Genomic DNA, 27,680 nt, shown 5'->3' with positions numbered 1-27,680 from the left:
AACATTGTGAAAAGTCACAGAACAAGCTGACACACTTTCACATGTGACATTTAAAACAGCAACATTGTGTTTTCAAATTTTAAGTCTTGAAGAAAAAAATCAACTGAGTATTTCCTGAAGATTTTGGTCAAAAGGCTCTCATGCTTGCAAGGTTGAAAGAACATGCAGATATAGAGTGCCTGTTTGAAAATTTTATCGCTTTCTCATGTAACATTCACATTGTTGTCTGAAATTCTTACATTATCACCCCAGCCTCAGCATCTGGATTTCAATTTACAAGTGGAGTTAAAAACCAACAGGTTTTTAGATTGTGAAGTTACAATTAGAAATATTTGAAACTAAGTGACAAAATACCCAATTTGCTGGTATCTTACTGTTTTATTCACAAAATAAAAGAGCTTTGTCTTTCCAAACAAAGAACATAACAGAAAGATTCAATGATACAGTTATAAAAAAAGTGTTACTGAAAATTTGAAAAAAGTCTGGTAAAATTTACAAATGCAAACTATCACTTTGTACAAAATCTTCTTTTCAAAGAAACTTCAGGAATAGATTTTAAAATACAGTTCTACCAGCTTAGAAATGCACCTTGATCGCCAAGGGAGCTGGGTTCATTTCCGCCGGTGTGGGGAGCCCTCCCTGCGGCGAGGGGAGCGGTGAGGGGAGCCCTCCTTCTCCCTGCGGCGAGGGGAGCGGTGCGGGGAGCGGTGAGGGGAGCCCTCCTTCTCCCTGCGGCGAGGGGAGCGGTGCGGGGAGCGGTGAGGGGAGCCGTCCCTTTCCCTGCGGCGAGGGGAGCGGTGCGGGGAGCGGTGAGGGGAGCCGTCCCTTTCCCTGCGGCGAGGGGAGCGGTGCGGGGAGCGGTGAGAGGAGCCGTCCCTTTCCCTGCGGCGAGGGGAGCGGTGCGGGGAGCAGTGAGGGGAGCTGTCCCTCTCCCTGCGGCGAGGGGAGCGGTGAGGGGAGCCCTCCCTGCGGCGAGGGGAGCTGTCCTTCTCCCTGCGGCGAGGGGAGCGGTGCGGGGAGCGGTGAGGGGAGCTGTCCCTCTCCCTGTGGTGCGGGGAGCCCTCCCTGCGGCGAGGGGAGTGGTGAGGGGAGCTGTCCCTACGGCGAGGGGAGCTGTCCCTGTCCCTCCGGTGTGGGGAGCGGCGCGGGGAGCGGTGAGGGGAGCCCTCCCTGTGGCGAGGGGAGCTGTCCTTCTCCCTGCGGTGAGGGGAGCGGTGAGGGGGGCTCTCCCTGCGGCGAGGGGAGCTGTCCCTCTCCCTGTGGTGCGGGGAGAGGTGAGGGGGGCTCTCTCTGTGGTATGGGGAGTGGTGTGGGGAGCCCTCCCTGCAGTGTGGGGAGCGCTGTGGAGGGCTCTCCCTGCGGTGTGGGGAGCCCTCCCTCTCCCTGCGGTGAGGGGAGCGGTGAGGAGGGCTCTCCCTGCGGTGAGGGGAGTGGTGAGGAGGGCTCTCCCTGCGGTGTAGGGGGCTCTCCCTCTCCCTGCGGTGTGGGGGGCTCTCCCTCTCCCTGCGGTGTGGGGGGCTCTCCCTGCGGTGAGGAGGGCTCTCCCTGCGGTGTGGGGAGCGCTGTGGAGGGCTATCCCTGCGGTGTGGGGAGCCCTCCCTCTCCCTGCGGTGAGGGGAGCGCTGTGGAGGGCTCTCCCTGCGGTGTGGGGAGCCCTCCCTCTCCCTGCGGTGTGGGGAGCGCTGTGGAGGGCTCTCCCTGCGGTGTGGGGAGCCCTCCCTCTCCCTGCGGTGCGGGGAGCGGTGAGGAGGGCTCTCCCTGCGCCTGTCGTGGCTCCTGCGGGACTCCCTGTGTTGCTCGGGGTACCGGCTGTGCCTGTCCCGCTGCCTCTCCGAGCCGTTCCTGGAGCGCACCTCCTGCTCCTGCTCCCGCTCCCGGGGGCTGCAGCGGCCGTGCTCCCTCTCGCGGGACTTGGATCTCTCTCTTTTCCTACTACTACGATGTCCATCGTTTTTATTCCTACGTCTGTAATTTTCATCATCAGACAGAGAAGTTCTTCTTTCTGCTTTCTTCAGTTTGGAATTACTGTGTTTATTTTCTGGATCCTTACTTCTTTCATGGTTCCTATCCTTTCCGCTGTGGTAACCATCTCTGCCGTTGGATTCATTTCTGTGGTGGTACTTTGAAACATCATCTCTCCTATGTGATTCTCTTAAATGCTGGTGATTTCTTTCTGATTTGCTCTCAGTATCACTTCTTTCCTCTTGCTGCTTCCTTCCAATTTTCTTTTCAAGCGATTTCCTTCTCCTTTCTTGTTTTTTCCTGGAAACTTTATCAGATTCTCTATTTTTCTTTTGCGTTCTCTTCCTTTTGGCTTTAGAAACATCTGAAATTATAACAAATTATGGAACTAAGTTGCATTTTAATTTAGTATATTAAATTTATTAAACTACAGAAAGAGTTCTAAAGAGTGTTTTTTGCCAGAAAACATTTCTGCACATGTATCTGGACAAAGGGTCCAAAATAATGAACTCCTGATTTTAATCCCCTTGCTATCTGCACATGATGCCTGCCCTTTTAAAACCTTTACCCGTCATCACCCTCTTGCTAACTTGTACCCAAGGACCAGGCATAGGCCGGTAAAGTCATACACCAAAGCACTCTCACAAATAATCTTTTTTTTCTAGGAAGATGAAAAACAGCAGATGAAGTAAAATCTCCAACACTATCCCATGAGGAAAAAGAGGTAGGATGAAATGGCGTGAGATAATGGTATTGCAGCACTGTAACAATGGCCTTCAGGCTCATTTTTTAAAGGAAATAGTGACAGCTTTGTCAACAAGACTAAAACTAACTTCTGTATTTCTAAATACACAGTAGTCTCATCTCAGTGAACAGGTCTTACCTTCCTGTTTGCTCTTTATCAGGGACCTTTAGATCCCACTTGACAGTATTTGCCACTAACAGCCATTTACAATAACCATCCATTCGCCTTAGTGCATGAACTATAGAATCACACCAGCTGCTTCTTATCACCTTTTGAAACTATCACAGCCCTGAGCTGATTTATTAGTACATGCATTATCTGAATTGTCTAGGCTCGTGTCTGAACTAGGGCTTGATGACATTCTGTTAAAATGCACGGATGGATCAATTCAGATACATCTTAATCCATAATGTTCTTTAAGCAGTGTTTTCCATACTATTTTACATCCACCAGCATGCAGGAAAAGACCTGAGAAAGCAGACAGAAAAGAACCAGCTGCTTTGATGGCAGATGTATTTTATCTTCTGCTGGACCTGTTTTAGAACTATCTCCCCAGGGCAGTGCTGAGCTGAGCAAGTTGATGAAGTTCCAAGCATTAACAGGCAGTATGACAGTAATCTCTAACTTAGCTCAATTTTTGATCAGCAGGTTTTCTATTTTTCTTTCATACACCGATAAACACTGAAATACTGCCACATATTCCTCTGAAAAATACCTCAACTCCTCCAAGTAATTTTATAGATTTAAAAAGCTACAAACACAGGAAGACTTCAGAGGTATAACCAGTAATGGAACCTCAACTCAGTTAACCATTAAAGCTTACTGTTATCTCCAATTAGTGTTTTGTACCACTTGTTTTTCCAATTAGTGTTTGTGTACCACTATATTAAGGTACACAAGAAACTGAAAAGTGAAAGCAGGTTGCAAAGGTATCAAGATGTGAATTTTAATGAATATGTTCCTCAATGGAGAAAAGGCAAGTAGCAAGAGAAGGTCCTAAACTTTGAAAAAACCCTGTTTCTACTCGCAGACTGCAGACTTGGTTTGTCACTAAGGATTGACCTCTCTGGTTCCTATCAAGCAGCTCAGCAGAGCTGCAGCTGTCCCTGCAGGACCATCTGGCTCTGTGCTGAACCAGTGCCTCCTGTGACCCTGTTTGGCCGTGCCCTCCTCTCGTGCTGTCGTCACTGATGCTGTTAGCCATGACACACAACTCCACCTTGGACAGGAGACTGTGGTGGAGAACAGAACTGCATTTCCAAAGCAGGAGCAGTTCACACTGCTTTGATTTTATTCATCATTTTTATTTCAAAGGCATGTAATAAATCAAATTAACTTTGAATCAGCAAACTTCTGTGCAACAGGAAGTCATGCTGTGCTATCATCTGCTCCTGCTATATATACTGGGGGAGACTGCACACACTAACTCATAATAGCAACTACTTTAAAGATTAAGCAATGTTTATGACAGTTCATGTCTAATGGAAGTTTCTACATCAGTACAACAGTATAAGACACTAAATGCTAATTATAATTCATAAAAATACAAAATAAATTATAAGAGAAAGCTAATTCTTCCTTGGAAATTCCTGTACAGACAAGAAATTTCACTATATAGCCACACAATCTTTTTCTGAAGCAGAGGAATTCGAAATAGGGACTCAGATGGAGCACAATATTTAAACACATTTGTAGAACTGAAGAAATGATTTCTAGAAGGAAGCACATATTTCCAGGGAAAGACACAAGGAGTATCAAGCTCACTCAATTAAGCCAAGAAAAAAAGACATCAGTAGACATGAGTCTCTACGGTTCACCAGTAAACAGACAAAATAATTGAGAATGACTAATCCCTCAATATTCCAATAAACTGAAGTCATAGTAGAGTGCAACAGATATCAATTGTGTAAAAAAAGTAATCTGCAAACCAACGTTTCTCAGATACTTAAGTCTCTAAAAATGGAACTCAGTTTTTCTGAGTACAAATTTAAAAATAAATTTCCTTGAGAAATATTTAATATTTTAAAACTTAAAGTTAAAAAAATTGATTAGTTTTTAAAACAGAGAAATGACCACTGTCTATAGCAAGATTTTCCTCAAAAGAAGTACACACAGAAAGACTAATAAACATATCTGAGAAAGAAAGAAATAAAAGAAAAGCAAACAGTTGTACTGCTGGTGTTTAAATACCTGAGTCACTGCTGCTGTCACTGCTGGATGAGGAGTCACTGCTGCTCGAAGACTCTGAGCTACTACTGCTGCTGTCAGAATCAGAATCTGAGGAAGAGTCTGTGTCAGAAGATGAGGAGGAATCTGACGACTCAACATTTTGCTTCTGTGTCATGATCAACTTTGGTGCATTTTTAAGATGTTCCCGTAATTCATCCCTAATTAGAAAAAAAAAAAAAAATTGTTCTTCAATTTCCAATGGGGAGAGGGAAGATGAAGAAAGTAAATATCAAATGAGAAAAGTATTTCTCACGTTAGTCCTCCAAGGCCAATGGAAGTGAAGAAATTGATGGCAAAGCGAGTGTTCCTTGGGTTATCCCGAGGCAACAATCCCTCAAAGAAAGGCTGCAGTGTCCTGATGAAAACAAACATCTATATTAAACACCATGCCATCTCAGCACTCCCACTGACATGAAGAAACTGAAAAAGAAACTGTATGAATCTTCACAAGAAAGCAAAAGTTTTCTCTTCACGTATTTTTCAACACTTTCATTGTTTGTACCTATCTATTATGCATCTAATGAAATGCTATTTCAAAACTTGCTCTTTTATGACAACATACAGGAGAGTTGAGTTGCATACATACTGACAGATAATGACAACAGAAACCTCAACTTTGTGAAGCCCTGAAGTGACTTGTGGAACAGCAGCAGCCTGGGAGAGCAAAGGATAACAGGTGCTGACCAAGAAGGTCAAAGATTAGGGATCCATGCTGAAATCCCCTCATATAAGGCCTTAGGGATAGTTTCAAATTTAAGTTTACATGAACTAAAGCATCACCCACATTCTTCATCATACACAGAAGAAATCCCAGCTTAGAGGAAATAGCTCAAGCAACTGCAAGTAACATTGTGAGAATATAACACATTAAATCTCACACAGATTTAAAAGCCTGTCATGTATACTACGTTTAGGGATTAGTAAGTAATCCTAGGGAAATTGTTACTAATAGTTGTGTGTTTTTCCTAAGTTTTGTCAGAAAGAGAAGGCCCAGTAACGTTTATTATGCAGCTATACAGCTGACAATATATAAAAATAAACTCACACTTGGAAATTGTTACGGTAGCTGAGTGTCACTGGGGGTGGAGGGGGAACAGATACATCCTGCTAAGAGTCATGCACGTTCTTGAACCCAAAATGACAGCAAAGAACTCAGCTTCAAAAGTGACTCCTTGCAGTGACTAAATCTACACATGAACTTATTCCTGAAGTACTGCAGCTACAGAAGGGCAGTCTCACTTGAACCTGAACACAGAGTTCTTAGCTGAACGTTTTCAGATAAAGAACCTAATTAAATTTACAGTTTCGAAAATGAAATTTCAACTTACACATCTTTTAATCTCGCATTTAAATTTGGAAGTCCCATATATTCACTGAGTTCCTGAAAGAATATTTTGACAAAAATTCTACTGGAGGATGTGGTAGTTTCTTCACTCAGTATTATACATTCAAGGACCTGAAAATATTCAGAAAAACATTAACCCTTATGTTTAAACATACATTTTTTTCTTATCTTAGAAACTTTTGTCCTCCTGAAATAACTAATAAAAACACATTTTTTTCCCCAAGGTTCATAAATTCTAGTCAAGACTGTCTTTCTCAAAAATTCTTTTCTACCACATGGGAGCAGCTGCTGGTCATATTTATGCTAGTAATTCTTTTCAGATTTTTTTTTATTTAGGAAAAATCTAAAAGACAAAATCAGATGCGTGAACTTCTGGCAAGTTAAGAGATTTGGGACTTGAATACAGAAGAGGTAAAATATTTGGACTGACTTATGTGTGCTTGAAGAATGACAGGTAGACTAGGCTATGAAACAAAAACAAAACAATATGACAAATTACCTTTCTATACAAGAAGATATCTCAGAATGTGAGACTGCATTTATTTATTAGGTATTTAAACCATAAAATGACAGTATTTTAATGGTCTTATAATTCAATACAACTTCTAAATTATCAAAATTTAGAAGCTCAAAACTCTTTTCCAAAAGAAGTACTTTTTAATCAACCAATTCCACCTGAACTCCCTAAAATACTAGCTTAAATCAACAACTAAAACATGGGGAGAGAGGATGATAGGGGAGAGGGAGAAAAAGGAAATTGCACAAACCAGAACTATTCAACAGTGCCTAATAACTTAGGTTCATCCAGTTTGCCACAAGTCATTACAAACTGCAGAATAAAACTAGAATTCATGTACTGTATGTTACTGTGGAGTACTGGAGCTCAAGGACAATGGCTTTTTGTTTTAACTTACACTCCAGGGAATTGAATCAGTGTACAGGAGATGAGCAAACATCTTGGCCACATTCCTCAGTTTGTTGGTTTCCAGCCGATGAATGGTATCGTACTGCTCCTTGAAAATGGCTTCAAAGGACTCCATGTATTCTTTCTTGAGCATGCAGAAACGCTGAGACAACATGGTACCACTTAAACAACCACTTAAAAAAACACTAAACGTGCAAATAACCTACAACTAAGTGACCTAATGTGTCAATATTTACCGCAAGACTTCTTTTTTAAATAACCCTTGGAGGAAGAGCAAATACTCAAATGGATCTATTTTATAGCTTTGAGCAGTTTGTCAGGACAAGAAACTCATTTGCATTGCAAAGCAGTAATTATCAATTCTGAACTACAGCAAATTATCCAGCATTTTGCTTGACTTCTGTACATCAAGTATTTTCACCTGATACAACCCCATGTTTTTTCAGGACATCACTAAACTATTTCAATTTAGAGAGGCAGCGGGAAGCAGAAGTAAGACATTTTGGACATAAACATTTCAGAGAATATAGAAATCAACATATACATTCATCTGAACATGCCGATTCATATGGTTACTGCTTTGTAACTGACTGTCAGCAAAAGGATTTCCTGGAATAACGGATGAAAAAAATGAGAAGAAACATTCCCTTTCAGCACAGCTTGCTCCCTTGAGAAGACAAGTATTCCATCTTAACTCTTCAGACATGTCAATATTATCAATAGAGAAGCCTTAAGTAAGAAATAACTGCAGCTAAATTAGCAGTTAGTTACACAAAACCAGAGAGTTAGCTGTTTATTGAAGAGCAAACAAAACACCCCCAAGCCCAGGACAGTAAGTACTCAATCTTGTGCTCTAAATTAAACCTACTAAGCAGCTTTGAACAAGGTGGCAAATGACAAAAGTCTCCAAGATAACTCTTCAGCACTGCAGAAAGGGTATTTTCTGGTAATTCATAATACTATTATGTCTTTTTACCATTTCTTTGCCACTGATTTATTGTTCTACCATAATGAGAAAAAAGGGAGGCAAAATAAGGAACAATATAAAGGGAAAGTGAATTCTCTCATTCTGCATTTACTATGCTTTTTACAATCAAAGTGCTAATTCAATCCACTAAAACAATCAACTAACATAAGCATTTTCAGAATGATAAAATGACTATTAGTTTTATTTATCCATTAAAACTTAAGTTTGACACACTAAAAACAGAGTAAAACAATGAAATTTCTATCATAAAGTATAAAATCTGAAACAGAACTCACCCCTGCCAGTAACCCAAAGAATTTCTCATATGTTCTTTGCTGAGCACAGCAGTCAAGTATCATATTGCAGAGTTCTTTCTGGGTTATGAAAAAAAGAATATTTCTCCAGGTAAATTCACTGTAGCAGCAAAAATCTCCATCAGTACATACCAAGCAACTGAAGGGAGCTTTACATGGATGTGAGCTTTGAAATGAGTATTTACATCACACTTCATGGGCAACACCAGTAGTTTTCTGAATTTCTGCTGGACATGAGTATGAACTTTTGCCCTTCAAATTTCCTCTTCTGCCTAAACTAAGATTTATGTGTTAACACAATATACGTCTAACAAAAAAAAATCAGAATTCATTTACAAAGAGACTTTAGCACAATGAGAAAAGGAGTTACAAGAAAAAAAGTTAAGGTTTTGAGGGTGTTTTTCATGGTTTTGTTTTTGTTTGTTAGTTGCTTCTTTTTGTGATAATCTTTTTAGGGTTCCTTTTTGTTTGTGTGAAATAGTACCAATCCCTCCATTTACAGAAAATAAAAATTCTTTACAACTTCTAAGTGTTAAAATGGCTTACAGACAAATCATTTGGAAACACAATGTGCATTTCTTAGCAGTCATTTCCAAAATCAGAAATATTCCAAACTTATTCCCCTGACCTTCTGCCTGAGATAGAGCTTGCAATGCAGCTGTGAATTGGTTTAGGGTACATTGGGCAACATTAATTAAGGCAAGCAAGCAAATGTTTTTATACAAATTAAAAGCCATGAAGTTACACAATCCTTAAAATAGCACTGCAGTTTTTGCCCATTCCCTTTTTTATTACTGTTTTCTCCTAAGACCAATTCCATAGTGCAATCCAATTTATGACACTTCCAAATAGGTTTCTGGCTGTCAGTCATGTATCTTTCATTATTAGCTTAATTTCTCTTTAAACTAATAGTAACATTCCTATAAAACCTACTAGATGATTTCATACTGGATTTCATGTCCTCCCACTTGTGTCATTCTTCCAAGCAAGTATTCAGAAGAAACATTTCTGCCCATCATAAAAGCTCAAAACAAATAAAAAGCCAACCAAGCTGAACAAGAAAAGAAACCACTCCTCCAAATAACCAGGCAGTAATGTATCAAATAAACTTACAGATGTGTTTAAAGGCATTCCTGTTAACACTGTCAAACAGTGTTAATGTGATGTATTAAAATGCATATTAACTTTTTATATTATCCCATTATACAGTAATGCTGCAGTTAATCAGTTTTTAACAATAAAAAGGGTAAAGTGCTGATGCCACTGTTAATAATGTCAGGAAGACTTGAAAAACAAATTACTTTTCTTCCTCATCTTAAATGCAATTATAGCCTTGGTATCCCCCTGTGGTTTACAGTAATTAAATATTTTAACATTTTAATTAAATATTACAATGATTTCTAGGAGGGTATCTTGAATAACCGTACGCACGAAAATAGGTTTGCCCATAAAGTCATTCTTGCTGGTGTTATCCAAACAATTTGAGGTTAGGTCTAGAGTAACTGTTTTCCAGATTTAAAATTAACAAACTTTACAATTATTTAATTACTTTTTGAGAGATGCAACAAGCTCAAATGGCAAATCTAACTTAAAGCTTCTAAAGTTAGTGAACTAATATCTGGACTCCCAATGATGTTTATGGCATGAAGAACCTGTTTACCCCATCACTTGTTTTGAAGACCACAAAAAATTTGTTGCCCAATTTTACAGGCAATTTTTATACTGTGTTGTTTAACTGTTTTCATACAATGCTCAATGAGTAACTACTCAGCTTAGTTAAGAAAGCCTATATAGCTACCCAATCATGAAGTAAAACACTTCCAAATATCTGACATCTCCTACAGATGGTGAATCATCTTTTGTGAAGATCTTGAATTTATTATTGTATAGAAAACAATAGCACTTCCCAAAACTGCTAAGACAGAAGATAAGGAGAAAGGTCCTACTAAATGCAGTGCATTTCTCACAGTTCTGCCTAAGCAGTCTCTATCTGCTCCTACCCAAACAGAATAGCAGTTCTGATGAACCGTGACTCAACCTAACATGCAAACTATCATACATTAAAAGATGCTAAAGGAAAAGACAGAAAAATCAGACTTGTTTTGGTTTTTTCTCCCAGTTTTACAATTTTAAAACACAACCACACCCTGCCCAATCTATCTTCTCTCAGCTTCACACAAAGGCTGTGTGCATGGCAGGCAGAAGAGCTAAAGTAACTTAGCCCTTTCTGATCATAGGTTCCTTTTCACAGCTAGTACTTCCCCCTCGCCCCTTCTCACCATGTTTTGCAATTTCTCTAAGATTTGCATTCAGCCAGGACTGCAGTTTCAGAGCTGCCCCCATGTGGAGGTCACTTCTGCCCTACTTGGCTGGAAGTGATGCCATTTCCACCTCCCTTCCCCTTCCAGCCCACAGCTCTGTTCCATCCATTGCATACACAAGGTGAAGCCATCATGAGACATCCCCACCACCCTGTAAGCTATTCTTAAAATATAACATTCTCAAAGTCAAAACTTAATTTCTAGAAGTTTCTTCATGGAACTAAAGGAATTGGTTTGCCAGGAGCAAACCTAGTAGAGGCCTCAGGTTCATTAAATCAATGTGAAATTGGAATTATGTGAAACGAGTGCCTTGCATTTCATGTATCTTCACTGCTGCTACAGATGCCACACTTTTTTCTCTTTTAATTCACTGATGCCTATTTTACTCCCACTAACTACCTTAAAGCTTTCCTTACTGCTGCATATTTTAATGGGTGCAATCATCACACAGCCTACTTTTCCCAGCATCTCTGCTTTCTCTTCTGAATTTGTCAAGTTACCACTTAGAGCCAAAGCTGACAAAGCCATGGAAGGTGTTTCAGCAGCAGGCAGCCTCTTGTGCAGTGCTTTTAGCAGCTACTACAAAGTCTCCAGGTCTATCCTGTGCTCAGCTAATGGCCTTCCTCAACTTTTGTCCCTTTTTTGCTCAATTCCTTTTCTGTTTAGAACAACATATGCTTAAAGCTGAATATGGTTATCGCAAATCTTGTGTAAATCAGACAATATTTTACACTGGAATCATTAGCTGGATATAAGGATAGATATATTTTAAATTATACTGCTACTAGTCTGCAACACACACACACAAAAAAGAAATAATACATTGAAGTCCCACAGTATCTCTTTCCTTCTACCTGAAGGTTGCACATGCAAAACTTCACTTTAAGTGATTTCACTGAGCAATTCCATCTCCTTAGGCTACATGCATACACACATCCATGGAACACCAAAATCCAGGCAGAATTCTAGCTAATGCCTGCCTATCACTTACACAACAGCCTAATTCTGTATGGATTCCGTACCTTCATTTTGTAGACATCAACAAATACCACAACATGGTATATGCATGTGATGCACTTTTTTTTAACTTGACAAATCATGGAAATTTAGAATGATTCTGCACCTCAGGCCCACAAAAACCTCCTACTTCAAAAGACAGGAAAGCTGCTTGAGGATGATTATCTTTTACAGCCAGCAGCAAGGCTGTGAACTAATCATGGTGCAGTTGCTAAACCTACCAGCTGCAATGCCCTCCAATTAAAGAAATTAATGTATCTAAGAAATCATCAATTTGACCAAAGCATAATTATCAGCCTTAGACCATCATGCTCTACATCAGCTTCCTGAACTATATTTTCACTGAAAGTGAAAATAGTCGGGCCAACATAAGTACTTGTGTTATCTTCAAGACTCAAGGCATAAATAACACGAGACACTGACACTCCCACACCACCAACTAGGACTGCTTTGAGCAAGTGACAGCACCCCGTAAAAATGGAGATGTGTCAGATGCATGCATAATTCCTTCAAGAAGGTTGTGCCTGCAAGAATTTTTCTCATTTCAAGTAAAAAAAAATAAAATCTGGTGACGCATTACCTTTATCTGGAATATGCACAGTGTTAGAAGAGGCTCTAATTTAATTTAGCAACATTTCTGTATACAAGCTTAATTCTTATCACAAACCAAGAAAGAAGAAAAGCCTAAAAGCCGACCCATTTTAGGCACATTTTCAAAGAGCAGGAACAATGTATGGTCAGTTTAATGTTTTTTAGTTGTCTGCATTTAGGCCAGGCTTGTTTGATTGCTTTTCCCCATAGTTCAGAAGCCAGAAGAACTGGTAGTACCACACTCCTCTAACTACAGTTTTAATTTATTTAAATTTTCTTCTTTGGTAATACATGGGATTAACACAGCTTTAACAGAGATAATAACAGTATTTTTTAAAAAAGTAAAACAGTGAGCTCTGCCAAGACTGAACATATGCCTAAAGAAGCAACTGCAAGGCTTGTTTAGAACAGCTTTGCACAGACTGTAGTACGGACAGCAAAGCTATTTCATTTTTGATCTGCAGGCTTCAGCTGGGTCTAAATAACATGAATAAAAGCAAACCCACTCCCAGGAAATTTACTTAGAAGTGAAGTAACACTTTAAATGTTTTCCCTCAAAAAAAAAAAAAATGCACAGGACTGCTGACATCCCTCCTCAGCAGCTGGTCCTAAACTGCAATGCCAAAAAGCAGTATTATGTTGTTCCAGTCCACAGATTATCCATCTGAACCTTAATCCTCTTTCTGTGAGTCAGAGCTGTGTGATAGATCCATTACTGGTATTAAACAGACAAACAACAAGTGTTGCACAGCAGTTAATGTGACACGATGATCTGATACTTCAACCCCTGGTAAAAACTGCTAATGTATTTCTGAACTCAACCCTGATAAATCCTAAACCAAGAGTTTCTACACATGAAGATTTCTGGAAGAGTTACCCAGAAAGATGGTCATTAAGACTGTATTAGTCTCAAACCTGTTGTTTGCATCTGTCTTTAGGTTTCAGATATTCTGATTAGTTTTTTGATTGTATTTAATTGAAAATTTACTACTCAAAGCTTGTGGAAACAGTCTTTATGACAAAATTCAATACATATTGCTTTATTAAGTAAAGTCTTTCAGAAGAAAAGCAAAACATTACTGTAAAATCAGACTCAAATAAAAATTTTGCAATGAAAATCTTAAGTTGTACGTGATTTTTAAGGATTTTAAGCATTTTAGCTAAATGCTCTTGCTCCTGCTTCTCATCAAGACTGCCATTTGTAGTAGGAGTTGGAACAGAGAATGAGCATAAATAAAGTTTGCAGGTTCACCCAAGAGCCCTGCAAACATTCCAGGAATTTCTCAAGACAGTTTCAAGACAGTTTAAAGGTTTGAATCAGAAAGTGTGAAGAAGTAAGACGCAACATCCTGCAGTACAGATTGCTGGAGCTTTCAGTAAAGTAGACCAAAAAAGAAAGAAGTGCTTTATGGCTAAAATAATAAGATCAAGTCCAACCATAAACCCAATGCCACGGTGCTCATCACTAAACCATACTCACATATCTTTTGAACACTTCCAGGGATGCTCATTCCACCACTTCCCTGGGCAACCTGTTTCAACAACTGATCACCCTTTCAGTCAATAAACTGTTTCTAGTATTTAATTTAAACCTCACCTGGTGCAACATGAGGTCATTTCCTCTGGTGCTGTCACTTGTTATCTCTGAGAAAGGACCAACCCTCACTGGCTACATCCTCCTTTTGGGTACTTGCAGAGTGATAAGGTCCCCTTTGAGCCACCTCTTCTCCAGACTGAACAAGCCCAGCTCCCTCAGCCCCACACAGCACTCCAGGTGTGGCCTCAGTCCTGAGTACAGAGGGAGACACTGCCCCTGTCCTGCTGGCCACACTATTCCTGATCCAGGCCAGGATGCCACTGGCCTTCTTGGTCACCTGGGCACTGCTGGATCGTGCTCATCTGCTGCCAACCAGCCCCTCAGGTCCCTTCCTGCTGCTGGGCAGTTTTCCAGCCACTCTTCCTGGGGCTGCTGTGACTCAAGGGCAGGACTCAGCATTTTGCCTCATGGAACATCACACCAATGGCCTCAGCCCTGTGACCCGGCCTGTCCAGATCCCTCTGCCTTCCTGCTCTCCTGCAGATCAACACTTCTGCCCAACTTGGTGTCATCTGCAAACTCAATAATAGCCTGTTTTTTAATGAAGACAGAGGGAATTAATTCAATAAAGGCTTCAGTCTGAAGACAGTAGCTTGAATGAATAAAAGGTGATTTTTCTATCTTAAAATTTGGCAGCTAATTTAAACAAATTTCCTGCTGAATGTATTCAGTTTTTTTAATCCACATGTACAGACTCAAGTCCTAGAAACCCCTGAATAACTTTACTGCCTACATCTGCTTATTCTTTCTGCTCTCACAATGATCAGGAAGTGACTTCCTTTTTTTTAAGATTTTTGTTCCCATAAAGGAGCTTAATTCTATACAACGAGCAAGTCAAAGCTCTCATATCTTTGATTAAATGAGGTGAAGAGTATTTAGGACTCTTAAGGAAAAGAAGTAATCAGTACAAAGTAGAAGCCTCATGTGATAAGAGGACGCAGTTTTACAACAGTTTTCAATCTTGAATTGTAGTAATTCCTACAACTAGTACTGAATTGTAAGTTCATACTAATGGTTGAGTTTTTCTTTTTCCTTCTCTTATTTCTTCTGATCAGCTTTTGCTCACAGAAGTTAGGAGCTGACAGAGACTGCCATGGTATTAAATCCTAAGGATTAAGTAGTTCTCACTATAAGCAAGTAGTGTTATGCATTATAACTCTGTTGTATGATCTAGTACATATATTCTAATTGCTTGCTTTATTCTTTATAGCTGAATTGATTTGCTGGGCAACAGGATTTTTTCTCTCTTTAGAGTTTTTCAGGTTATGTATACTTCACTGAGAATTATCATCTTATGCATGCTTAATATTGCATTTCATGCACAGAATTAGAGAACCAGATTTTAAAAAATCACAATCTCAGTTCTTAGTTTACTTCCATGTAAATTGCTTAGAAACAATCAACAGTGTAGGAATTGAAAAAAATTATAGGTAAACAAATTCTCAAAGAACACCTAAGCGTAGCCCAGATCTCCCCTTACTAGTTAGTATTATACTAAAGTTACTTATTACACACACTAAGTCAAATAAAACTGATAATTAAAGCCACAAGAAGTTAAAAAGCCCACCCAAGTGTAACTCCTATGATGACAGCTTATAGCTGTCTGAAAAGCTGCTTGGAAAATCAGATGTGTATTTACATTCTACCAACACTGAACAAAAGTACTGATGAAGAACAGTTTCCATTACTTGAAAACACAGCAATTACATGGATCTTACAGAGTCTGAGGACAAACCAGCTTCAGTCTCATGATCTTCAAAATTACAGCCAAGCAATCACTCAAAACTGCTTTAATTCAATATGCTTACTGTGAAAGCACCAAAACAACACACTCATAGCACTGTGCTAAATTTCAAGCCCCACTGATAAAGTCTACAGCTGCCTGCAAATATTATCTCCAACCCAGAGTCCTTTCAGAGACAGAACCCTGTCATGGTGCTGTATTCATGTCATAGGACAGAACTTTCATCAGTTCAAACAACAGATCTTTTTAAAAGGCTGTGAGCAAACATTTGTGTTGCTTGACAGAAAGGAGCACATGCATAAGACAAATTGCTTATGAAATGTGTGTCAGTCTATTTGCTCTAAAGGTTGTGGAAAAAATTTTGAGGAACAACAGCTGTAAGGAATGACCTTCATTCATCTGCCTGCTACACAAACTAGGTCGTGGAACGTGAGCAAGGTTTTTAGATACTACCGTAGTACTGTATCTCTATAATGTTAGTAACAACAAGAGGAAGAGTAAAGGCTTACAGTCTGACTTTCAGGGAAGTCCATCTTCAGCAGTTTGTGAGCACATTCTTCAAAGTCTAAGCTGAATAGAAAAAAGCACTTATTATCTGTGCAATATACGCTATACTAAAAACATTCCAAAACTATATTAAGAATCATAATTGTTGTTAAATCCTCAACTGTTTTGAAGTAAAGTATGTCAGCTGTTTGATTTGCTAAGACTTTTTTGCTGTTGTGTTTTTTTTAATAAATATTTTGTATTTCATGAATTTCTATTTGAAAATTAATCCAAAGTGATTACATTTGCAGGCAATCTGAAAACCAGATGATCCAAGTCATTATTACTATCACATCATCTTACAAAACTTAACAAAACAGAAAAGTGGGAGCTTGTTTTGCACATTTTGAAACACACTGAAATGTAAGCACTTCAGACCAGCTCCAAAAGCAATATATACCACAGTCTTCTCTGTGCACTCCTGTTCTGAAAGCCTTTAGCTACCACTGGGTACATCCTGCCCCCACACATCAGATGAACAAGTTTGAGTATGACAAGAAAGTATTCAACAGTAACTTTGAGAAATGTGAGAGCCTTTGATACCCTCAGGATAGTATTAATTAATTCATATATCTAATGATCAACACCACAACTACATTATTGCACTTGTCAAGCAGCATCAGACCTGCAGAGTATTATGGGCTGCAAGGTATCAATCTTTCAGCGTGGTGACACAGAAGCTACAATCAGCAGGTTGGGAATATTTGTGCCACAAATTGCAAGCAGAGTTCATTCTCAAGATTACCACAAGCAGACTATACTTCAGGATTGGTAACTGTATACTTATTTTCCAAACAATGCAGATGGCAAAAGAACTCCATCTCAGAAGTGGGGACAAACTACAGAATTTTTAAGCATGTCTCAATTTTTTTTCATAAATTTCCAAGATGTTGTTAAATTTGAAGATCACTGACTTCTGTTCACTCAGAAAGTTCTCATTACAGCAATAGTCCCAGTCCACTACCCAAACATTTTGAAATAAACAAGATTCATCTTAGAATGAGAATTTGGAAAACAGTTTGCTTTACACAGTCAGATCAGGCTCCCTAAAGACCACTTCCCTACTTTTTTTTTCTTTTAAATTGCACATGAAGACAGGATTTTTAAAGAAAGAATTAAAGTTTACTGACTTCAAAAGAACTGCACTCCTAGGTATATAATTTATATTTACCTTGACTGAATAGCCAGATAAATTGTACGACGGAAGGAGACCAGGTTAATTTCTGTTTTGTCGTGGACAGTAACTTTCTGACCTGCAAGAGAAAAACGTGGGTTTGTAAAGAGCAAACCATTAAGGAAGACACATGTAGTAATTATTTAGGACAGCTCTATTTACCATTTACTGAGTCTGTAGCACACTATTTTTCTAGAAGTACTTAGGACTGTTTGCAGTCCTAAGTCCTAAGTATTATGTATTTTTTTATGTTTATTTTTATAGACGAGAAAAACCCCAGTATTTTCTTCATCTGTAACAGATGTAAATATTTAGAGACAGTTTTAAAAGGGTAATTCTTTTAAAGACATTTAATGTTTCTTAGTCACTGTAACCTCTAGGTTTAACATGTCTTGTCAATATTATTAGTAATCCATTTCCAGCATAACTTAGGCATACAATGCTTAATGAAGCATTTCTCATTTTAACAGGTAACTCTTAGTTCCTGTTAATTGCAGGATCCACATTACAGCATTCTGCAAAGTCCTGGAGCAAGTGTAGAAAAATCCATTCTGAACCAAACTACTCTGGGAACACTTCAATTTGTAAAATACTCCCTATTCCTTCAGTCTTTTAAAGTTCGGTAAAAACATAAAAAATGAGAAATTATAGGAATGTTCATACTTTTCATGAGCCTGGGAGCTCTGCTATTCTGTGAAATATTCCACCCACCAAACGAGTAAGGAAATCCATTCCTGGTCTTGTACAGGAACAATACTTGACTGGCTTTTCTATTACTCATGTAGTCTGCACAAAAATTTCAGTTATGCTTATCCATCAATGTATTTTCCTGGGAATTGAATACATTCTTTGAAAATGAGTAAGTTTTGTCTCCACTAAAGTGAGATATGGAGGATGTAGATACAGTTGTAAGAAAATCCATCCTAATTTTGAAAGTTACTTAAAAATATGATTGAGCATGGAAAAGTTTAAGCAAGAGTTTTCATTTTGCTCTTTTTCATGTCTTACATTTGCAAGGCTTTTTTCCAAGGATACTGTCACGAAAATCATTGGTATCTCAAACTGATACTGTCAACAATAAAGTGGCAAAGCTGCTTTTCCTTGTCTGTGTGTGCTGAATGCTTCCTTTCAGACTTTTATACTGTTTGCTAGTATACACTTAGATCTGAGAATAACTGAAGAGGAAAACACTGCTTAACATTCGAGCATCTCGGTTTTGCAAAACATGTAAAAATTTGAGCTCTTCTTTCTTGTTTGTCTACATTCAATCAATTTCTTGTAAGGTGCCAGTCATACACTTACCATCCTCATCCTCCTCTTCATCGTCTTCTTCATCTTCTTCACTACTTCCAGCTTCTTGATTTCCTTCAGATTCAGTGTCACCTTCATCAAGAATTTCTGAAAGAGCAGCATCCGAGATTAACGGAACACAGATCACAGTATTTTCATTACAAAAACCCCCCTGATCCCACCCCTGAAGAGTGAAAGGATGTCTCAGGTACAGAACGTGGAAGAGGCCAAAAAGCAGATCTAACATAACTCAATGGAAACACAGACAGAGAAACAACACTGAAGAGCACAAACACAAAGGAAAGGTCTGTGAACTGAATGAGTTGTATAGAACAGAAATATCACCCACAGTTAAATAAATGTTGGCAGCAACAGCTGAATAAGCAAATGCCATAGGTAATGGTTGTGCACACACACAAATATCCACACCTTTCTTCAGCATTTTGTATTTCTCTTCATTTTCCATAAAGTTCGGATCCATCTTGAAAACATCTTTAAAATAAAAAGAGAATCTTTATTTAAAACACAAATTGAAGAAAACTATTAATATTTAATCTTGAATATATTTTCTTGGGGAATGCAGTTAAGGAATTATCTTTCATTTCTAACTTACTAAGAACATCCTCTGGGTTGTAGTCATCTTCCAATGGCAACATGTGAGTAAACTGATCCTCCTCTTCCACGAGATCTAATCCCTCTGGAATGATTGGATGATCCTTGAAGCCATCCTTGCGTACAGCAAACATGACTTCTATCATGTACTGAACGCGCATATCGATTTTGGATTCGTGCAGAATGTGTCGAAGGCGATCAAAGATTGCTTTGGAGAAGAGAGCAATGTAAACATGAAAGGTATGTACTAATACCAGTGCCAAGACAGGTTTTGGCTAACTTACCATTAATACCTCTAGGAGAAACTTCTGTTAATTTGAGCCCGCTCTCTTTAATAAATCCAATTGCTACTTCAATACTGTCATCAGTAGGCCTTTCAAGCAGTAAAGTGAGCATTTCCAAACATAAAACCTCGTGAGCCTGTGGAAAAAGTATCAGCAAAGAATTAGAATGCAAAATATTACACCATCACCACAGTCATTTACTGGACAGACCTGTCCAGCCTTTGAGGATGCCACAACACAGCAGTTTAATCACACACGGCAGCAGTAGTGGGGCAAAGCTGATTTAGAGGAAGTCAAAATTTCAAATCCAGTTTTACCATCATTATTTCCACCAATTTTCTAGTGAATGCGACTGTTCTATTGAAGTGAACAAGCTAGCAATGTACAAGCTATTTTGCCATTAAAAAATTAACAGAATGCATTTCCAAGAAGGAAACAAACCAGCACTTGCATTACAGAACCCAGCTCTAAGAGCATTGTATCTATAATTAAATAAGATCTTCCAGGACCAGGCATATAAGCAAATCACCCATCTCAGATTCATTTCCTCTTTAGCAAAATGCTGAACATTCCCAACACATTCCTGAGACACTGCTTTTCCTGACATGATTTAAATCAGAGCATCCTGATTTCTGACACATAAACAAGTGGAACAGAGCTAGATATAAATTTGCTTTAGATGCAACTGAGTCTACTTCTGCTAACACACATGTTGCAAGAAAATTCTGTTTAAGATCTGTGGGACAGAGCCCCAAATAATCCTTGCTTTGCATAGAGACATGCCTGAATACTAGCCCAAACACACACATGAAATCTTGGGAAGCTCTGGAGCAGAAGTGCAATGATAAGTAGTGACAACTGCATAAGCAATTAACAGTATCTTTTATAAACAGATTTTAACAACTTAAAGCAGGGACCACACTCAAGCATTCAGCAACTTTCAAAACAGACAGAGAACCTTCACTTAGGGTACTGCTGTCTTAAACTAAAAATTAGCCATATAGGGTTTGGATTGAGTAGAAACAAAGAAACATACCACATTCTGATTCATCAAATGTGCAACAAATTTCGAAGACGTTAGACAGAGTTGCTGCAAAAGAAATGAACCAGGAAATTTTAACATACAGAAGAAGAAATTCCTAACCCAGACATACTATAGATAAATGCATCTCACAAACGAATTAGAGTTATGAAACTATTTGAGGATACATAAAAAATTAGAATTAAACACCCTTGCCCAAATCAAAAAAACCCCAAACTATCACAGTATCAATCCAGTTTCATGATACTCTAATACTACTAAATGTCCCATTGACTGGTCTTGACCCACGTCTTGGCTGTGCTCCTTTGAACACACTTGACACAGTTACAGTGCAGAATTCCACGTTTCAGCACGTTGCTCCTTCACATTTTACATACCTTGTCATTTCTGCGATACCCTTTACGAAAATTCAGTATCAGCCTCTTGAGGATCAATTCACCAATATTCGGAAACTTGGAATTGATGATTGCCACAAGAGCTGCATAAACGTGAGTAAAAATCGGAGAGGCACTCTGAGCTTGCAAAATTGATCTAGACAGCAATCCCCTAGAAAAAAAAAGCAAGTTTTAAAGACCTTCCTGGTAATAAAGCATGTAATGTTTTTATTCAGTACTCACCACATGAAATAGTGTTGTGCAGTTGGAGTAGCTGGAAGAAACCAGATGATGTTTTTTAAACCATGGTTTTTCATGCCACAATTGGAATTTTGCAAAATGTGTTGCACAAATCTTTTTGAGAAGTTCTTAAACTCTAATCTCTCACTAAATATTGTTCATATTACAGATAGATTTAAAAATGCTAAGCATGCAGAAAGCCATCTTGTATCCTGCAATTACCCCTTTTTTAATCTGAACTTTGACTGATTATAAAATACTTAGAGCTTAAATGAATGTAAACAAAGGCTTCATGAGGCAATAGTTCTTTTATTATTCAAATGGTCTCTTTTACACTTATTATCAAGAAAGTCTGAGAAGCATCTGTCACTTACTTCCCCTCCTCTCAATTTTGCTTTCTGTAATGCTTAGAAGCACACAGAATTTCACTTTTGCTGTATTAATCAACTACATGTGGGTGTGAGGATAAAAACAAAACAAACCTCCAAATATGGAATCTTCAAAGTACACACTGATATCCAAATCTACCTTCCCTGTGGCCTACTGAAATCCTAAAAAAACCTCCTACAGAGCAAGAAATACAAAGTGCATGGAGACCTTATTCCTACTTACTTTGGCATTGACAAGTGGAATAGAACTCATTTCATACTAGTACACAAAAATTATTTTTGGATCTACCAAGCTACAACAGCATAATGGTCTTTTCTTTACAATGCATCAATAAACAACACCAACAGGTAACTGCAGTAAAACTTTTTTTGTTAAATAGTGGCTAAAATATTATTTGTCACCCCAAAAATAAAAAATGAAGCATTACAAGCAAAATAGACAGCAACAACTATAAATTACAAGTCATTCAAGTAAAATGCATAGGGACAACCTTAAGAAAAGGAAATATACACCATCTGTTGCATCTTCTATTCCACCAAGCATACAATCCTTTTCCCAAGTAAGGGAATATTCTGAATAGGACAATATGGCCTAAGGTTAACACTAAGATCTGACTAACACCCGTACACTACTAATAGCACACACAACAGTGTCCACATGAAGAGTGTACATGCTCCACAAAAGCAAAAGAATTATTTTCAAATACCAAGGCTTACCTTCCCCGAACAATATTCTCCTGAAGGAGCTCGTGAATGATGTTTTCTATATTAGAAACGTTCACTTTGTTGACAAGACCATTGATCGACTTCTTCAAGGCTTCCCAACTCATCCTCTGGTACGCCAAGCTATTAGAGAGTATCACAAATTGATAATGTATAAATTTGAAGTGCCACTGAGCAAATTTATATATACAGCATATATTCACACTTTCCTTTAATCATTAAAATAAATTAAAAATATTCACTGCATAAATGTTAAGAGTTGTTTACAATTCTACATTCAAGCACTAGAAAATCATTGAACCAACATGATAAACCAAAGTGTAATTCTCTGAAGATATGGTATAACCCAGTATGTTGCTTTGTAAGATGTTCCAAAAAAATCCTAGCTACATTTAGTATCCTGCTTTACTTCACAATTTCCACTTTGCAGCAGAAGCAGGTACAGTTTATTCTGATTCTCTTATCTCTCTTCTGATAAAAATATACCTTCAAAACAATGATCACAACCCTTAATGCATCCTATCTTTCCCAACATTCTCTAAATGCCTTAACTGCTTTGCTTGCAGCAAAAAACCTACTATGTGACTTTGAACTCACCTATTTTTATCAGTGATTTGCTCTTGCATCATCCTGAGCTTGGCAGGTGGAATATATGCACCACCTGTGCGAGTGAGGATTGGATCCACCTCTTCTTTCTTCTTCTTTGAGGTGGTCTCATCATGAGCAAGTGAGCTCTGGCCTGTCGACCTCTCCGGACTCCTGCGGTCAGGTGACGAGTACCGTCTCTGCTTCCTTCGATCATAGTCTCTGTCCTCCCATCTCTCATAGTGCCTGTCTCTCCCCCTCTCCATCCCTCTAAAGGAAAAAGAATAAATACCCAATAAACACCCAAGTGTACGTGAAAAGCTTTCACATTTTATTCTTTAAAAGCAAGTATTTCATTACTGATTAAGAAAGGGCTCCAGACCTTCCATCTGAAGTTCTGTCATCATAGTATTCCCGTCTTGAATATTCCTCATCATATCTGCTGTCATCAGAGTATCTCCTCTTCCTGGGAGATCGAGACCGAGACCTATCACGCTCCATATCCCTACACAACCCACATCACAAAAACTTTTAGTAAGAGGCTGAGAAGAGCAATGGTATTAATATATACTTGCAATACAATGTACCAGTGCAAAAGTGTTCCAATTCTGCAATGTGAGTTTCAAAGTATGTGTCACACCAATAAAAGGGTCTAGTTTAACAATAATTTGTCATCAGGAAAAAAATATCAAAAATCAAAGAAGCACTGTAAAGGAAAGCTCCTAGAATCTGAAATTAAATGTTTAACAATAATAACATCAAATATCAGTGGTAAATTCAGCATCTTGTATTCCTCGAACACATGTATTCAGTTGTTTCTACTTATTTTGCCTGTACAGCATGAAGCAATCTTGCCCAAAAATGGTAACTGTGGTATAAGCAATATGTGACTTCAAGCAAAAAGCCAGCATGTAATTTTCACTTTCAAGTCTCATGATAATTTAACTAAATACTAAGCTTTAGTAACAAATCCATTTAATTACTGTTATATTATCACTCAAGTATTTTACTAAATCTGTACTTGCTTTTTACCACTTAGTTATGGTAATATATAAAAAGAAACATAATCTGATGATTTTTTTTAACTTCTCTAACTCACTATGTGAGGTATATAGACAGAATTGAAGGAAACAAAAATCAGTCATTTTACCTGTCCTCTGGAGACAAACTCTCATGTCGGGAACTGTGGTTTTCCCTCCTGTCATGACTGGAACCATGCTTTAGGGAAAGAAAAAGAAAAAAAAAAGTCAAGCCCCAGCATGACTGTGAGCACCTATCTTCAGATCAAAGCACACCATGCCTCAGTTCCACTCCTTTACAAGAAGGGCCATCAACAAAGCTGATTGCAGTCAGGTATGACAAGGAAAGGTTCCTGGCTCTCTAGGAACAAGCAGCTAAACAGCTGGACACCCAGCTACAGGATGCTGCAGATGCCAAATGCTTCCACAGGTTCATGACACTGAACAAACACAGAAGAAAAGTCCACAAGGGTTACCAAAAAACTTTATCTGGCTCAGGAAGCTGCAAACAGGTAGAGAGTGGGAGTGTACATGGGCAAGTACTTTTATAGTTGCCCTATCCTCAACTCTTTAAGGCATCTGCTGTTAATTACTGCTGGAGGCTACAGTAGATGGACCACTGCTCTGCCTTTCCTACTTCCTTCTTTCAGATGCCATTTTAATTTGGTGTGCCACACGCAATACCACAAACACAATTCCACCATTTCTAGTTTAAAGAGTGTCTTTCCTCTCTCCTAAAAATTCCCTTTATTGAGCAATTTTTCCTTACATTCCCCCTTTTTACTAATTACCATTATTTCCTCAAGGGCCATTCCTAGTTTCATACATTACAAACACCTGAGTTGCACTGATTTACTTGGCAGATTTGCAGGATTGTGTAAGTGATACACACTTAAACAGCTCACACCAAATTCCATAGGCTGAACCATGACGTGTGTAAGTATGGAGTCATACAAAAATCAGAATGAGACAGCATCTACAACAAACACAAAGACATTCATTAAGATGTTTCCAAACAACTTTGGTAGAATCAAGAAGCAGCATTTGTAACCTGAGTACTTTCATTGCAAGGGTCATCTCTTCCTTTAAAATATTATTTATGATTTTTCAGAACTACAATCTCATGATGCCACAGAGTGATTATGTGTGAAACTCAACAAAAGTATTTCCTTATGCACCTTGATGGAACTCCCTGCAGCAACACTCAGTTTGTTCACTGAAGCAGCACCCTCTCCACCAACTGGCACACCAGTTCTTGCCCCACCAAAGAACCAGTTAAAACTCTGGGTGACCAGAATATAATGACACCTTTTTCAGAAAAAGCCGGGCAGCTGTTATCTCTAAAAACTTAACTGGGGGTGTGTGTATATATACAAACCAATAATTGTATTTTTCAGGCCACTATAACATATGCCAGAATGTTGCCTTTCCTAGGGCGCACTTCAAATTGCTAAAATTACAACATTGCGTTGCCTGCATCAAGATGATGACAGAAAACAAGGGCATTGCATTGTCACTGGCAGCATGCACCCCTATAAAATTTATGCCCACCTGGTTAATTTTAGAGCCACATTATCTTTGACAGCAGAGACAGTACAAGAAACTCTCACACTCACCAAGGTTTGCTACCCCCTTCAATGATCATTACACCACAGAGCACATCACTGAATTCATTCAATGGTAAGAAAAGTCCTTGGTTTTTTTCCCCAGCACAGTAATATAATGCCAGCCTGTATCCTAAGCTTCCAAGAAAGTGGTAATAAAAATCTTTGAATAACATAAAATAGTTCCTGTATTTAAATCCTATCTACCAGATAGGAAGAAGGCACTGAGTCTTTTTAGGATGATCCATTCTCATGGGTTCTTTATCATGTCTCTGCCGAAGCAGAACCCAAAATACAAGTATTCACAGAAACAAGACAAGGTTATGGCTGTTTCTGTGTTTGGCATTTATCTCAGCTCCTTGCAAAAGCAGCTCTGCTTGTTGAAGAAATTTTCACCCTCAGCTCTCTGTGACGAGGTTTAGTGACAGCTAAACATTCAGCTCTTTGTGACAAGTTAGTCCCGTTCCTTGTCCACTTTCATCAAAATTATTAACTGAAAGTGTCCAAACAGTGTGCTCTTGCTAAATGGCTTATTTTCACAGATGAGGGAGCACCACCAGATTGGGAAAACAGAAGGTATTAAACTACCCCTCAAGCATCCCTACTAAAAGCCACTCAAGTCAGAAAAGTTGGAGCAAAAAGAGTGAAGGAGCCCATGAAGGTTCCAACTCTGGACAAACAGGCAGAGTCATACCACAGATTTCAGGTACTGCATTATAACAACATTGCTCTGCTAACATGTCCCAAACCTGGCCTTACAAATGCTGCGTACCTCTACAAGCACAGCATTTCAGAATGTTTTCTTCTTGCATTCCCAAAAAATTACTCCCATCCATTCAGAAATAGCACGTATAGCTATTAAAAAGAAAAGTTTTAACATGCATAGTATGACATACAGTTATCAAATTAACTGCCACTTATTGTCTCTACATCTTTTAAGACTCTTGTCAAATTTTTCAAAATCTTTCTCTATTACTCCACATGCTTACATTTACTGTTGAGCCATCACATTCAGTCAGTTTTGACCAAATTACTGTAACATTTTACAGTATTACTATTCAGGACTTTGATTGCAAGGACAGCAGCAGCTAGAAATAGCTGTAATTTACTGACTCCTAATAGTATTTATCTTGCAAACAGCTGCTGTCTGTTACAGATATTATTACTCTCTTTCCATTCAGGAAGTTTTATTTAATATAATATTAACTATAAACCTAATTGCCAGCGACATGGGAGTGATCAAATTCTACAATTTAGGTCTAAGAACACTTACATTTACTTGTGTCACCCGGCTCTTCATCTTGACTTCCTGCTTTTTACAAAGTTCTCAACGTGCAGCCACGAGGCAATCCAAGCTGGAGCTCAGCATAGGAAAACCATCTCACCTGGAACACACAGAACACAATCAAGAACTCTCGACTGCACACGGTGCCGGAACACGCACCTTTATTGTGTCCTCTGAGGCTGTGCTTACACAATCCTTTAACCAAAAGGTTCCCCCGGGTCTGTTCCGATTCCCTGCGGTCTCACAGCGGCCGCAGAGCCGGAGCCGGGAGCTCAGTGCCACAGCCGGCCCGAGCGAGCGGCCAGGCCGCGGCCGGGGCCCTGCCCACCGACCCCGCCGCACGGCTCCCGGCCTGAGCCCGCCCGGCCCGCGGCCTCCCGCTCGCGGCGGAGAAGGCCGTGAACACCCGACCCGGGGGCTTCCCCCGGACCCCACGGGGATGGCGGGAAGGGGCGCCCCACCGAGCCCGAGCCCGAGCCCGAGCCCCGGCCCCCGATCCACGGCCCACGGCCCCGGGCCCCGGCCGCACCTCCCGCCGCCGCCGCCGCCGCTCACGGCCCCGAATGCGTCACTTCCGGCGGCGCGGGGTGAGCGCGCGGCCGGCCCCGCCCTTCGGCCGCCATATTGGGGGCGGGGCCGCGCTGTCCCCGCCTCAGTTTAAAATGAGCGCGCTCGGCGGGGGCGTTATACATGTGATAAAAACTGCTCGGTGTGGGCTCCTCTGCGAAGCATCCCTAGGGCAAAACACCCTGTCAG

General features: G+C 39.5%; 1 protein-coding gene across 1 annotated transcript; it reads right to left on the bottom strand.

The window, feature by feature from the left end:
• Nucleotides 1-358: 358 nt before the first annotated feature.
• Nucleotides 359-27,254, bottom strand: CWC22 (CWC22 spliceosome associated protein homolog). The gene is made up of 20 exons (XM_059476449.1): nucleotides 27,114-27,254; nucleotides 26,913-27,024; nucleotides 24,167-24,234; nucleotides 23,399-23,521; nucleotides 23,029-23,286; nucleotides 22,426-22,554; nucleotides 21,083-21,251; nucleotides 20,700-20,753; nucleotides 19,664-19,799; nucleotides 19,381-19,587; nucleotides 19,197-19,259; nucleotides 18,780-18,875; nucleotides 17,475-17,556; nucleotides 16,267-16,327; nucleotides 8,470-8,547; nucleotides 7,196-7,348; nucleotides 6,265-6,392; nucleotides 5,190-5,291; nucleotides 4,898-5,094; nucleotides 359-2,326 (listed from the first exon to the last, which is right to left on the bottom strand). The coding sequence occupies exons 2-20, from the start codon at nucleotides 26,937-26,939 to the stop codon at nucleotides 612-614; spliced, it is 3,846 nt and encodes a 1,281-aa protein (XP_059332432.1). The 5' UTR covers nucleotides 26,940-27,024; nucleotides 27,114-27,254; the 3' UTR covers nucleotides 359-611.
• Nucleotides 27,255-27,680: the final 426 nt, after the last annotated feature.

The sequence above is a fragment of the Ammospiza nelsoni genome, chromosome 7 (assembly GCF_027579445.1).
Source record: "Ammospiza nelsoni isolate bAmmNel1 chromosome 7, bAmmNel1.pri, whole genome shotgun sequence".
Classification (NCBI taxonomy): Eukaryota; Metazoa; Chordata; class Aves; order Passeriformes; family Passerellidae; genus Ammospiza; species Ammospiza nelsoni.
This window is presented reverse-complemented; position numbering and strand designations above follow the sequence as displayed.